Raw genomic sequence first — 12829 nt, forward strand, 5'->3', positions numbered from 1 at the left:
TACAGCTTCTAAAAGGTTATTTAGCATTGGTTAACGAGCTCTGCTTGGTTCTGGGGCTGAGATTCATGGCTTCAGGCTAAAGCACTTGTAGGCTTTACTGCAGAGGCAGCACCAGGCCCAAGGCTCCGTTGTGGCTGCGCTTGGGCTGACAAACACGGCTCTGCTCTTACCTGTTCCAAAGCCCGTCCCCAGGCCGGTTCCCAGCGTCCCCGTCGCAGGCTTGTTTCCAAACAAACTATTTCCAGCGGTGTTGGCACCAAAACCTTCAGGAACAGAAGCAGGAGCTCGTTAATCAAACACCGTTAGGGAGGAAATTAAAAATGTCAGCTCAACAACACAGTTCAGGCCAGATTTCCACTTTCCTACAACATGAGTTAAACCAACAAGGGGCAAGAAGGGATTTCAATGGTAAAACCATATTTGAGTTGTGGACGCGATACTGAAACCATCGGCGCAGCAAAAGAGCATTTTGCCTTTCAGTTTGTTACACACTCCAGCGTTCTATGGAAAGCCAGAACTGACACGATGCTGCTGTATCTGGCAACAACAAAACGTATGAAGTTTCTTCAGCTGCCTGGAAGCATCAAATCCCATTTGATACTGTTTATACCACACACACGCTTCTGATTCTCAGCAGCTAACAACCCAGATTCGTGCAAGCACACAGCTCAAAGACGCATCTCTCATTGTAACTACGCACAATCCATACCTAACATTAAATTAGCTCTTCAACGGAAGGCTGTGAAAGCATCCTCTGGTTGGTCAATATGCCAAGATGGAATTGAACTAGAGAGCTGTAGTCACAGACCAACATCAGTGACACCTCAGAGCCTGTAAGTTGTACCACTGCAAGTAACGCAGGCAAACTGAAAACAAGCCCTGAAATCACTCTTGTTCCCCAGCCTAAATAACGCAGCTGTGGGGATGTGGAGGAACAGCACAACAAGGCTTTGGGAGCAGCTTCACAAGTGCCGCCATCCGTTTGCACAAGGCCTGGCCCAGCAAACCTGCGCCTGTTGTGCTGCCCCCAACAAGCTCCTCCTGTCTCGTTCCGGCAGGATAATCACATCTTACACTTAACTGCCAATACAGTTTTTTAAAATATCGGTAACTAAACTTGCTCCTGCTCACTTTTCACAGCAGTTTTGCTGCTCTCACAGTCAAGAAAACCCCGGTTAAACCAGGACCGCTTCATGTTCCCCACACTCCAGTGCAGGGTATCCTTATCCCACCAAGCTACAGGTATCGCTGGTTTTAACCCCGTTTCCCTCAGCGCTCCTCACAACCACAGCACATCTACAGCCTCAACAAATCTCTACGTTGAACGAATTCTTTGATTTCAACTGTTTTCCAGCACACGTTCCACCGTCTCTAAAGCACTAAAGCATCTACCTGCTCGAGCCAGGGAACAAAGGTACGAAACAGCAGCCGGCGCGTTTCCCTGCAGCAACACGCACCGGACACGCTGCGCACCCGGGAATGTCAACACTCAGCACAGCTAGGACGGGACACTGGTGTGTGGTATATTCACTAGAGCTTTAAGTGGCTGAAATCCCCCTTTTTTTGTTTGTGCGGTCCCCAAATGAGGGTGGGTTGCTTACCGAAGAGCCCGCCGCCCGTGGTGGTGCCAAACGAGGGAGCGCTGGTCGTGGTGGTTCCAAATCCAGCCGGTTTGTTCCCAAACAGCGTCTGAAAGGGAGAAAACACAACTGTGGAAACTGGTGGGACCGATAGTAGAAGAACGACGTTAGTATCTGATGGTGGGCATGGACGCGGAGCCGGGGCCGAGCACAGACCGCACAGCCCGGCTGCCCGCAGACCGTACAGCCCAGCCGCCCGCGGTGGGGGTTGTTTGTGACACACACACACTCGCACGTGACAAACCTTCTGGAAACCATCATTTGTGCCCCTTTAGAAGCAAAATGACTGAATATCAAGAATAAAATTCATTTTCGGTTTGATGTCATCATCACAATCTCAATGTCAGTATTTGCACCGCTACGCCCAGGCATCCCTGGCACTATAAACAGCGAGGTGCTCAGTCGCTTTTGAGCAGTCAAGACACTATTTGTTAATAAACATCTTTCTGCAGCGCTAGTTCTATTCCACAGGCTTACGTTGCATCCCTCAGCACACACAAAACCATGCTGTTCTGCACCTCTGGCACCCTCACTCTCAAGACAACGCTATTTCCATAGGGGTCAGTACCCAAGAACCAGACTACGCCATTTGCACTTTGTTTTCCTTTTTAAAAAACTCGTTTTATTTTCTTCTATGAAGATACAGACGTACCGATCCGCCAACACCAAATCCCGTGTTGGCCTGGCCAAACAGCCCGGTTCCGGTGCCGAATCCAGTGCCAGCGTTGGTGTTGGCGGCTGTTCCGAACAGGCCTCCAGGCTGCGAGGGCTGCGTGACCCCGAACAGACCCTGCAACGGGAATCGCGGTCACAAAGCGCTGCCGTGAACACAACTGACGCACACAGGTCACAAAACGATGCTACAACATCAGCCTTCGCTGCGGAAGACGACGGGTGAAAAGCGCTTCAGAAGCTTTAGCCGTTCTCGGAGAAATCAGTTAGAAAAAGGAAATAGAAAACCAAACAGAACAACAACAACCAGCAAAGAATTGATGCTCCAGGCTTAAAAGGATATTGGAATTTCCTCATCACTTTGAGTTGGGAAGATGGAAAGGAAACATTTTTCGGGAGAAGTCACAGCATATTCAGACAGAATATGGATTATTTGGAACCAAAGCCACTAAAGATGCAGCATCTCTGTCCAGAGCGAGCCCATGAACGCTGCTCAGGGCCACCAGAAAGCACAGAACGGTTAACAGATTCACAGAGAACATTAACAGCGGAATGATCTGTGCGATCATGGCCAGAAATGAACTGATAGAGCAGACTGCTAGAAAAGGGAAGGGGAAACATCATTTGTCCAAAGCTGTTTTGCTGTCCAGTTATCAGGAACGAAACGCTTTGGCGTGAAGTGGCCAGCACAAACAGCAGCGACCAGAGCATCGCGTCCTGGCTTTCCAAAGCTGTACTATGATTTTTGGAAGATCTCAGGCCCTACATCACGGCCTCCTGGCTGTGCCTGGAGCGCTGTGCCACAGCACCAACCCGGCAGGGTTCAAACAAGGCTCTTACCATGGTGCTGGTGTTGGGCTGCCCCAGCGTGCTGGTATTGACGAAGGAGAAGCCCGTGTTCTGCGTCGTCGTGGCCTGACCAAACGGCTTGTTGAACAGGCTGGTAGTTTGAGACTGCTGACCGAAGAGACCGCCTGTCGTTCCGGTCCCGAAGCCAGTCGTACCTGCAACATAACACACCGCTTAAAAACCCCTCAAGCGTGTGTAAAACCCACCGCGTGTCCACACTCAGCACATTCCAACAGGAATAACGATGTCTGAATTCAATGGAGCAGCCTGAGGTGCCTCCGGGGATGGTACCTGGGCCAGGCTCTCGCCACCCTCAGGGCAACAGTTTCTCCTCACATCTGGTGCATGTTTTATCAGCTTTGCCACGGCCCATTTGTTCTCCAACCCTCTGACCACAAGTACCTGAGCAGAGCTCCCTGGACAAGAGGGAGCCAGGGCCCTGCACCCCGGCTCACACTACAACCCACACAGCCGCAGAAACACAGAACCATCGCATGGCTTGGGTTGGAAAAGACCTGGGAGATCACAGAGTCCAACCGTTAACCCAGCCCCACCAAGCCCACCGCTAACCCACGGCCCTCAGAACCCAAACACCTTCTCCCTCTTCCTCCTTCAAGGAGAAGAGCTGCTTACATATGGTAAAAATGTCCCACATCTACACGAGCTTGTGCCCCTCCTTCCAACCACTGTCGCTATCTCAGCAGAGCGAGGTGCTTTCTGCAGACCTCACGGCACGAGCAGCCCCTGCAGCTCCCAGGCCGGGCAGCCCGTGGGTTCGGTGACCCACATGTTCCTGGGTCACAGCACAGAATCGCTCCCCTCCCCACAGAGCCTGGGATCCGGATCCTGTTCACAGCCCAATTCCACCACCGCTAACACCTGCTTTGAGCTTCGCAGCAGAAACTCAAAAATAGAATTTGTGCTTCAACTTTCCAGCACTATTTGTTTTACACTGAGTTCAGGAAGGTACATGGAGTGCTCGGCACAACCAACCCACAACTACCAGGCAGTAAATGAGTTATTCCATACCCACCTTTCACCTTTTGACCAAAATGGACAGAATAAAACCAGGACAGCACAACGCAGAGTGGATCCACACCCTACTCTTGATCTACTGCGGGGAAAAGCCCCTGGCAAAGCCTCCTTGGGCTACTCTGAATTAACTCCCCCATTCCCAGGGGGTTTACGTTCGCTCCTTAGCAGAAGCAGAACCTTGACTTGACCATGAACCAACTGATGCCATCACCCACCAACCATCAGACACATCCCGGTGCTTTTACTCCCAATTCTGTGACTTGCCCTGTTGAGTCACTCAACAGACATTTCTATGGCAAAGAACCCCGCTGTGGAATGTTGATAATACAACCAGTAAAATTCTGAGCTCGTCCCAGCGCTTCATCTTTTTCAATCACAGAATTTTAAACAGCTTAAGGGAACATCACAGTATCACAGTATGTTTGGGATTGGAAGGAACCTCAAAAGCTCATCCAGTCCAATCCCCCTGCTGGAGCAGGAACGCCCAGATGAGGTTACACAGGAAGGTGTCCAGGCGGGTTGGAATGTCTGCACAGAAGGAGACTCCACAATCCCCTGGGCAGCCTGGGCCAGGCTCTGACACCCTCATTGGGAACAAGTTTCTTTTCAAGTTTAAGTGGAACCTCTTGTGTTCCAGCTTGATCCCATTACCCCTTGTCCTATCATTGTTTGCCACCGAGAAGAGCCTGGCTCCATCCTCGTGGCACTCACCCTTTATATATTTATAAACATTAATAAGGTCACCTCTCAGTCTCCTCTTCTCCAAACTAAAGAGCCCCAGCTCCCTCAGCCTTTCTTCATAAGGGAGATGCTCCACTCCCTGCAGCATCTTTGTTGCCCTGCGCTGGACTCTCTGCAGCAGTTCCCTGTCCTGCTGGAACTGAGGGGCCACAACTGGACACAAGATTCCAGGTGTGGTCTCCCCAGGGCAGAGCAGAGGGGCAGGAGAACCTCTCTGACCTACTGACCACCCCCTTCTAACCCACCCCAGGTACCATTGGCTTCCTGGCCACAAGGGCCCCGTGCTGGCTCATGCTCACCCTGCTGTCCCCAGGACCCCCAGCTCCCTTTCCCCTACACTGCTCTCTAATATGTAATTTCCCAACCTATACTGGAGCCTGGGGTTGTTCCTGCCCAGATTCAAGACTCTACACTTGCCCTGGTTCTATTTCATTACATTTCTCCCCGCCCAGCTCTCCAGCCTGTCCAGGTCTCTGATGGCAGCACAGCTTCCAGTGTCACCACTGCTCCCAGCTTGGTGTCACCAGCAAACTTGCTGACAGTCACTCTATTCCCTCGTCTAAATCGTTAATGAATATACTGAATAATACTGGCCCCAGTACTGCCCCCTGATGCACTGCACTGGATACTGGCCTCCAGCTAGACTCCGCACCATTGACCACCACTCTCTGGCTTCTCTCCTTAAGCCAGTTTGCAACCCACCTCACTACTCTATTGTCCAGACCACCCCTCCTCAGCTTAGCTGTGAGGATGCCGTGGAGACTGTGTCAAAGGCTTTACTGGAGTCAAGGTAGACCACATCCACCGCTCTGCCATCATCCATCACCTATCAACATCACCATCACCATCAACATCACCTATTTGCTCACGACAGCAGGGCCAGGCAGTACTCACTGGTTCCAAAAGCAGTTTTATTCTGTCCGTAGGAAAAGCCCGTGTTGGTGGTGGAGGAGCCGAAGAGCCCCGTGGCCGTGCTGGACGTGGCAGTCGAGGACCCAAAGAGGCCGGCAGCCGCTCCCGCTCCCACGGGATTCGAGGGCCCTTTCCTGTTTGCCTGGTAATCCTCTAATCGGAGCTCCTGGAAAGGCAAAATCCAGTTCACTTCACATGCTTCACACATAATCACGTCCCAACAGCGTCACCGGCACGTTTACACCGTGTTCCAGCCCGCTCCGGGATGGAGAGAGCAAGAAAAGCTCTAACACCTATGTTTGTAAACAAGAGGACAACAAAAGCAGGACCTACGATATGTTTGGGCTTCTTGGGGCTTTTTCAGACCTTTGGAAGATTTGCTTCAAGCACCAGACAAGTCAACACCAGTGAAAGGTTTCGGATGAAGTGTTTGGGAACAGCAGTTTATAGCAAAGAGCTGAGTTGTGTCTAGGGCTCTGTCGTTATCTCCGCAGCGCTGGGCTGCTCCCAGCACTGCCTCTCGCCCTTCTGGTACACAGCGAGATGGCATTCCAGCACAAAAACTGCAGCCTTAAATGTTTCAAAACAACCGCAACTAATACAGCGATGCACTAAGTGTTTTACTAGATGATAACTGTCTTTTCTGTGAGCAACGCAGATACTAGAGGCTGCACACATCTTAATGAGTGCAGAAGATACTTATTCCAGTCGCCAAAAGCTCTACTGAACACACTAAGGAGCAGCCAGACAAGAGCAGCATGTTTGAACGCTCGTGGACTGACCTCAAGAGACTTGCTTTCGTATTCCTTCATGGCAGTAATACACTGGTGCTTGGTGTTGATGCTGGTGCTGACTCCAGATTTCACCATCGTATCGGTACCCGTTGGCGGCTGCAAGAGAAGAGGTGGCGGTATCAAATCGAGGATCCAGCCAGGCTGCTGTTGAGTTAGTGCTCTTGCAGCAACGCTGCTGAACCCAAATGGAGCCCAGGACCCGAGGCACAGTCCTGTAGTCTGCACAGCTGTGGCCTCACCCCAAGACCAGGCACGCTCAGGAGCCGTCGGTGCAATTTACCCCACGAACGCTCAAAGCAACACAGCGCAATCCATTTCCCAGCTTCGCTTTAAAGGCGGTTTACCTGAATTTGCATTACAAGTCCTCTAGCTCTGCACAGATTTCATTATCCCCTTTTTCTTAATTGTACTGCGACAGTAAACACTAACAGCGCTCGGGCTGCCCAAGCTGCTCATTGCAGCTCTGCCCGCGCCCCGCAACAACCAACAGAGCAGCAGTCAGTCAAACTGGCTCAGTCTAGAAACACGGAGGGCCGAGAGTCGCCGGAGCAAGGGTTTGGGGAGGCAGCGAGGATCTGGGGAGGCAGCGAGGATCTGGGGAGGGAGCGGCTGCCCCACGGCCGTGCTGGCCTCCTGGCCGGGCCGCCCTCCATCCTCAACTGCCGCAGAACCCCTGTCGTTACTCACCCCGTTCTTAAAGGGAACGCGGCCAGGAAAAGCGCAGGACCGGCCGTCACGCTCGGCTCACGTTTCCGCGGCCACGCCGGCTTCCCAGAGAATCCCGTTCATTCTGACCCGCTCCCCGGCCCCTTCAGCCCTTACTGCCCTCAGCATTTAGCGCTGAGCACCCCAGTTCTGTGGCGCTGTCCCCTTCCCGAGAAGGCTCAGTTTTAAGAGCTGGTTTACCTGTCTGGCTTTAATGCTGCTGCAAACCGAGTCTAGAGAGCACGCAGCTCCCCAGTGTTTGAGAAGCGCCTCAAATTCACAATAAAAGTCTACTTCTTCAGAGTTAAACACCCTATTTCCACCACAACAGTCCCACAACGGATGTTTTCAGGTCATTTCAGAACACTGTGCACTCACAGGTGAACTATCCATTTTGTTTTCACCTCAGTGACCAAGACAAACAACAGCCAAACAAAAAGCTTCCAACAATCACCAGGCTTAAGGAGGAAACTCAGAACTTACGTTAAACTTGATAGTGGTGCCAGTTGGAGCAGCAGTAAAACTGGTTGGGCCGAAGAGCGAGCCCGATGTGCTCCCGAAAGGGTTGGAAGTCGTGTTGGTGGTTCCAAAGAGACCTCCGCTGCTGGTACTGGTGCCAAAGTCTGAAACAGGTGAAAAATAAACAGGTCAGCACTGAATCAAACCTGAATGTTAACACTTCAACACTAATACACTGTTCAAATTATAAACTGGTTTAGAAATAGAAAAAAATAAACACTAGAAAAAAGCCACTTCCAATAGAGATGGAAACCAACAGTTTGTTACCGCAACATCGCGCTGCAGGAGCCCCCAGCTCCCCACCCTGGAAGCACCACCACAACCAGGTCCGTTCTGCTCCTGCCAGTGCTGAGAAATGATGCGTAGAAAGGGAACCAGTGAGGTTGATTTCTCAGAAAGGTCTGTGAGCAGCTGCTGCTGCTTCGGGGACTTACAGCAGAGTTTAAAAGGCATTTCAAGCATTCTGGTGTCAGAAGCAAAACCAACCGTAACTGCCCTACCAAAGCAGAATAAAGAGCTAAAATCAAGCAGCACCAAAGGATATTTAAGAATAGAAAAAGCCAATTGACTGCCTTTTAAAACTTATGACTAGATCACAGCTACAGAGTTGGTAGGGTATCAGGCTCACTTTCGGCTACTGCAAACCACCCCAGCGTCTTGATATCCTTCAGGAGAGAAAAACACACCCAGAAGCCACCAAAGCCCCACACTGACATTTGTGCCGGACCCACAGGTCCATCCAGCGCTCTGTGCTCCCCGAGCAAAGCAAACGCGCAAAGCTGGGGTGGCGGGACTCACTTCCAAAGCCGGCCGGCTTGTTCTGCGCGAAGGCATTGCTCTGCGACGAGAAGAGCCCGCCGCCAGTGCTGGTGGTGCCGAACAGGCTGGTGGACGTGCCGGTGGACGTGCCAAACCCAAAGCTGGTGCTGGTGGAGGAGGTGGCCGGCTGGTTGAACGTGGTCGAACCAAACAATCCTCCTGGAGACAGAGAGACACTAGTCATTATTTGCAGTCAACTGATGGGGGTTTTTTGTTTGGTTGGTTTTGTTTCTTTTTCCTCAGCCCGTCTCCCCTCTTTTCTAACAACACCCTCCCCTTGGGATCGCGTTCTGCAGCACAACCCCAGCACGTACCCGGTTTTGTCTGTGTGCTCCCGAAGAGGCCTCCAGTGTTGTTGTTCGACCCGAAGGCCGAGGTCCCGAACGCTCCTCCGCTTGTCGTGCCAAAGCCAGCATCTGAAAATCAGCACCACCGCTCACACAAAGCCACATTCTAAACATGGGCGCGAGAAACTAAACACCGTCACCACCTTTTTAACTGACCAGAAGACACCTGTGCACGACTACCTGTATGCGCCTGGGCTCAGCAAAGAGGTGTAATTAATGGCTGCACAGAGCTCTTGAAGCAATGAGCTATGATAACTGAGTCATATTTCCACAGAGTGTAAAGACACTGCTCTGCACGGCCCCTGTGGCACCTGGAAGCTGCTCTTCTGGTACTTTGGTTTAGGAGCAATATGAACAGAATATACATCAGCTTACAGTCTGATTTACTGGCTAAACACCCCCCAAGGTGGTATTTATGATGTGCATCTCCAGAAGAAACTCTTCACATTCCACGCTTCGCTTTTTCCTTCCAAGTCTTCCCAACAAATCCAGTCCCGAGTAAAAGAACCTCCCCCAGCCTGGCAAGACGAGCTTCACCTGAGCACTGAGCTTCCTTTTAAAAAGGACACTTCAACAGCTCTACATGGAATTCCGGTATCTCCTCAACTTAAAGCCTGTGTTAGGGGAGCAGCTCAGGGCTCCTCAACTCAATCCACCCCAGTCCCACCCGACCCCCCGTCCAACAGTGGGATAAAACATCCAGCAGGACTGAAAGGTTGAGTCACTCACTTTGTCCGAAAGTCGAGGTTGTGCCAAAGCCGGTGCTGCCTCCAAACGGAGTGCCAAAGGATTTGTTAAACATCTTCAAGCTCTAGTAGGTTTCTCCCTTAAACCTGGGGGGGGTGGAAATCAGCTTTAAATAAAAGTTTATCTCGAAATTGAGAAGTTCATCTTCCTCGTTGCTGATGTAAGTGATCTAACGCGAGCACTCACGGCGCAAAGCGCACAACAACATGTTAAGGTGACACCGAACGACTGAGAACAGCCACAACACTAAGGCTTTAGTGCCACCACGAGCGAGCTCCTTGCACCCCAATCGCACCCAGACTTTCCGTGTGTCTTACGGACTGACAAGAACAAATAAACCCAACTGACCGCCTGTTCCCAACAGAATCCTGGAGAGCACTCGACAGCACTTCCCGCACGCTCCCACTCCCCGTGATCCGCACCAAACACCACAAACCCATTTCTGCTCGGCCACCTCGAGGCCAAAGGGGCAGCCCCGAGAACACATGTGGGGACCCGCAGCATCTTCTGTGATTTTGCGTTAAACGCTATTTGCCAACCGCTTCAAACAAGACATGAAGTGGAAACGCGCTCATGAGAATTACTGGAATACACTGTCCATCTGCTTCCCATTTATCACTCACGTGCTGCACCAGGGTTCTCCCGACTTTCTCAAAGCTGCTGGTTTGAAATACTTATTCAGGGGACATTTACCCCATGGAGGCAGGGGCACAATTCACCTTTACAACAGCCCTCGTTTTATTCACAGATACATTTAGTAACACAACCTCACTCCAATCCCTCCTCCAAGTACAAACACAATGTTACAGCTTTATTCTCAACAACACCGCCCCAGCTAACGCAAAACCAGAACGGAGCCCCAGCCACACTCCAGCCCAAGAAATCCGGAGTATTTTTCTGTACCGGCCCCACCAGTGAAAACGCCAATATTACTGGGGAAAACAAAATAAGAATCATTGTTGGTTAATCCACAGCAGCACAGAACTCCTGCATTTAGAAAACTGCAAGACATGCCCAATCCCAAGAATATTTACAAAGCATACTCACTATCGCTCCGGATGGCTCTGTTCTGTGTAATTACACACTTCTCGCGTTTTGGCATTTTTTTAAAACCCTGTTTAGGTTTTCCAGGAGGCTCAACACCCAGGATAACAACAAACTCCTACCCAGTATTCTACATTTGAAGCATTTACATTTACATCCATCTCCCCAAAGCTCATCTGGGTTCTGAGCGGCCACAGTGACCCCCCAGACCACAACAGCCAATGCAAAGCAGCACCTGATGTTCTCACATCCAAGAGTAACTAACAAGAGGTTTTGGGGAATCTTCAACAACTCCAACCAGCAGTAAGTCCCACTTTGGTGGTGTTAAGAGCTGCTTGTTCATACCTGCAAATGCTTGTGCACATTAAGAGCTGCAGAGCCACCCCCTTCCCCAAAATCCCCTGCTGTGCCTCAGCAGAACCAGCTCCCCTTCCCCAAAATCCCTACTGAGCTCCAGCACCACCCTCCATGGCTCCCCAGAACATTCAGCACCCAACGCACCAAACGTCACCATTCACCCCTCTTATTGTTCACCACCTGCCAGGATGCCTTAAATTAAATCCTACCTCTGCGTTTTATGCTTTTAAGATAAATTTTACCCCGATGGGAGCGTGCTCCTTGGCCTCTGCACACCCACCTCAGCCACATTCATTATTCCTCAATTTCTACAGGTTATTTTCAATCATCTCACTCGGTCCCTAATCAAGTCTCACTGAACACCAGATATAGTGTCTACACAGTTTTCGGTTGTTCAATCTTATCTGTTCCTATGTACAGTTCACAAAGCCGCTCTCCTTCCACCGTCCCCCTGATTTATGCTGCTGTTTGTTCACAGCCGGCACACCAAGGATTGTTAAATGCCAAATTCTATTTCAGAGGAAACCTGGAGCGTAGTTTTAGAAAACACAAACCAATTATTAAAAGGCTTCACCCTCCCGTGTGGTTTGGAGCTTCCTTGTTTTCCTGTGACACGCAGCGCCCCTCAGGTTGGGTGAACCCGGCCAAAAGAACCGGCACTTTGTGTGGTCACTGGTGCCATGGACGCACCCGAGCACCGGGAACCGGGGCAGGCACGCAAGGGGCTCTCACTGGGCTGTCTTAATCAAACACGCCCTGAGCTGCCCCAGGAAAACGGGCTCAGAGCCCTCGGCTGCAGAGGTTCCAAGAACTTCGGGAGAGCTGCAGCAAGATTAATAAAAGTCGGGGTTTTTATACAACGATCCCCCGCCACTTGTGGCCACCAGCCCCTGCGCACGGGGACCCACCCCTCGCTGCTGAAGGGAAGGGGTTTAATTCCACTTTTACAGCAACAGCGCGTAAACCTCCAGCCGCATCTGAACGTGATCAACCCGTTAACAGAGCTTTAAATCGCAACCCCCACAACAGGTGGACCCCTCGACCACCCGCCACGGGGCAGAGCCTGGCCCCAGGGACCCCCCATAGGGCCCGGCCCCAGGGACCCCCTCCCGGAGCCCCACAAGCCGCAGTCCCAGGGAAACACCCGCACCGCCCGGAGCCCCCGCGTTACCGGCTCCCGGCGCCCAGCGGCCTCTTTCCGACGGCACCGCCGCCCCAGCGAGGAACCGAAAGAGCCCGGAGGCCCCGGAGCCGCCGCCACCCCCCGCAGCCGCGGGGACCCCACAAGGGGCGGGCGGAGCGGCGCACCGCGCGCACCCCCTCCCGAGCCTCCCCCCTCCCTCCCGCTCCGGGCCCCGCCGACAGTTCCCGCCCCCGCCCACCCCCCCGCTCCGTGCCCGCCGCCTCAGGCCGGCCCGGCCACCCGGAGCCGCGCTACGGAACAAAGGGCGCGCTGCGGGGGGCGCGGGGCCGCTCCGCGGCGCTCACCGGGCGGGCAGCGCGGCCGCGCCGCTCCAGGCCGCTCCCGCGGTGCCGCCGCCTCACGGGCCGGGAAGCTGCGTCACAGCCCGCTCCGCGCGCCTCCCAGCCGCCCCCGCGCCGCGCCGCCGCCCGCCCCATTGGCCGGCCCCGCCCCAGTGCCCACCGC

General features: G+C 52.6%; 1 protein-coding gene across 4 annotated transcripts in view; it reads right to left on the reverse strand.

Annotated features, from left to right (window-relative positions):
* NUP98 (nucleoporin 98 and 96 precursor) overlaps nt 1–12791 on the reverse strand; it is a 44151-nt gene extending 31360 nt beyond the window's left edge. For 2 of the 4 annotated variants that reach the window (XM_080338989.1, XM_080338992.1), the window contains exons 1-12: nt 12670–12791; nt 9763–9866; nt 9001–9102; nt 8666–8845; nt 8135–8215; nt 7832–7971; nt 6632–6739; nt 5832–6015; nt 3153–3316; nt 2293–2430; nt 1602–1689; nt 171–263 (exon numbers count right to left, since the gene is read on the reverse strand). In XM_080338989.1, coding sequence (XP_080195115.1) covers nt 171–263; nt 1602–1689; nt 2293–2430; nt 3153–3316; nt 5832–6015; nt 6632–6739; nt 7832–7971; nt 8135–8215; nt 8666–8845; nt 9001–9102; nt 9763–9835 — 1351 coding nt within the window. In that variant the 5' untranslated portion in view covers nt 9836–9866; nt 12670–12791. Of the gene's footprint in view, nt 1–170; nt 264–1601; nt 1690–2292; nt 2431–3152; nt 3317–5831; nt 6016–6631; nt 6740–7831; nt 7972–8134; nt 8216–8665; nt 8846–9000; nt 9103–9762; nt 9867–12352; nt 12422–12669 lie in introns of those variants that run through there. The other 2 variants (XM_080338990.1, XM_080338991.1) reach the window with 2 other exon arrangements.
* Nucleotides 12792–12829: the final 38 nt, after the last annotated feature.

This window comes from Nesoenas mayeri (assembly GCF_963082525.1).
Source record: "Nesoenas mayeri genome assembly, chromosome: 1".
Lineage (NCBI taxonomy): Eukaryota > Metazoa > Chordata > Aves > Columbiformes > Columbidae > Nesoenas > Nesoenas mayeri.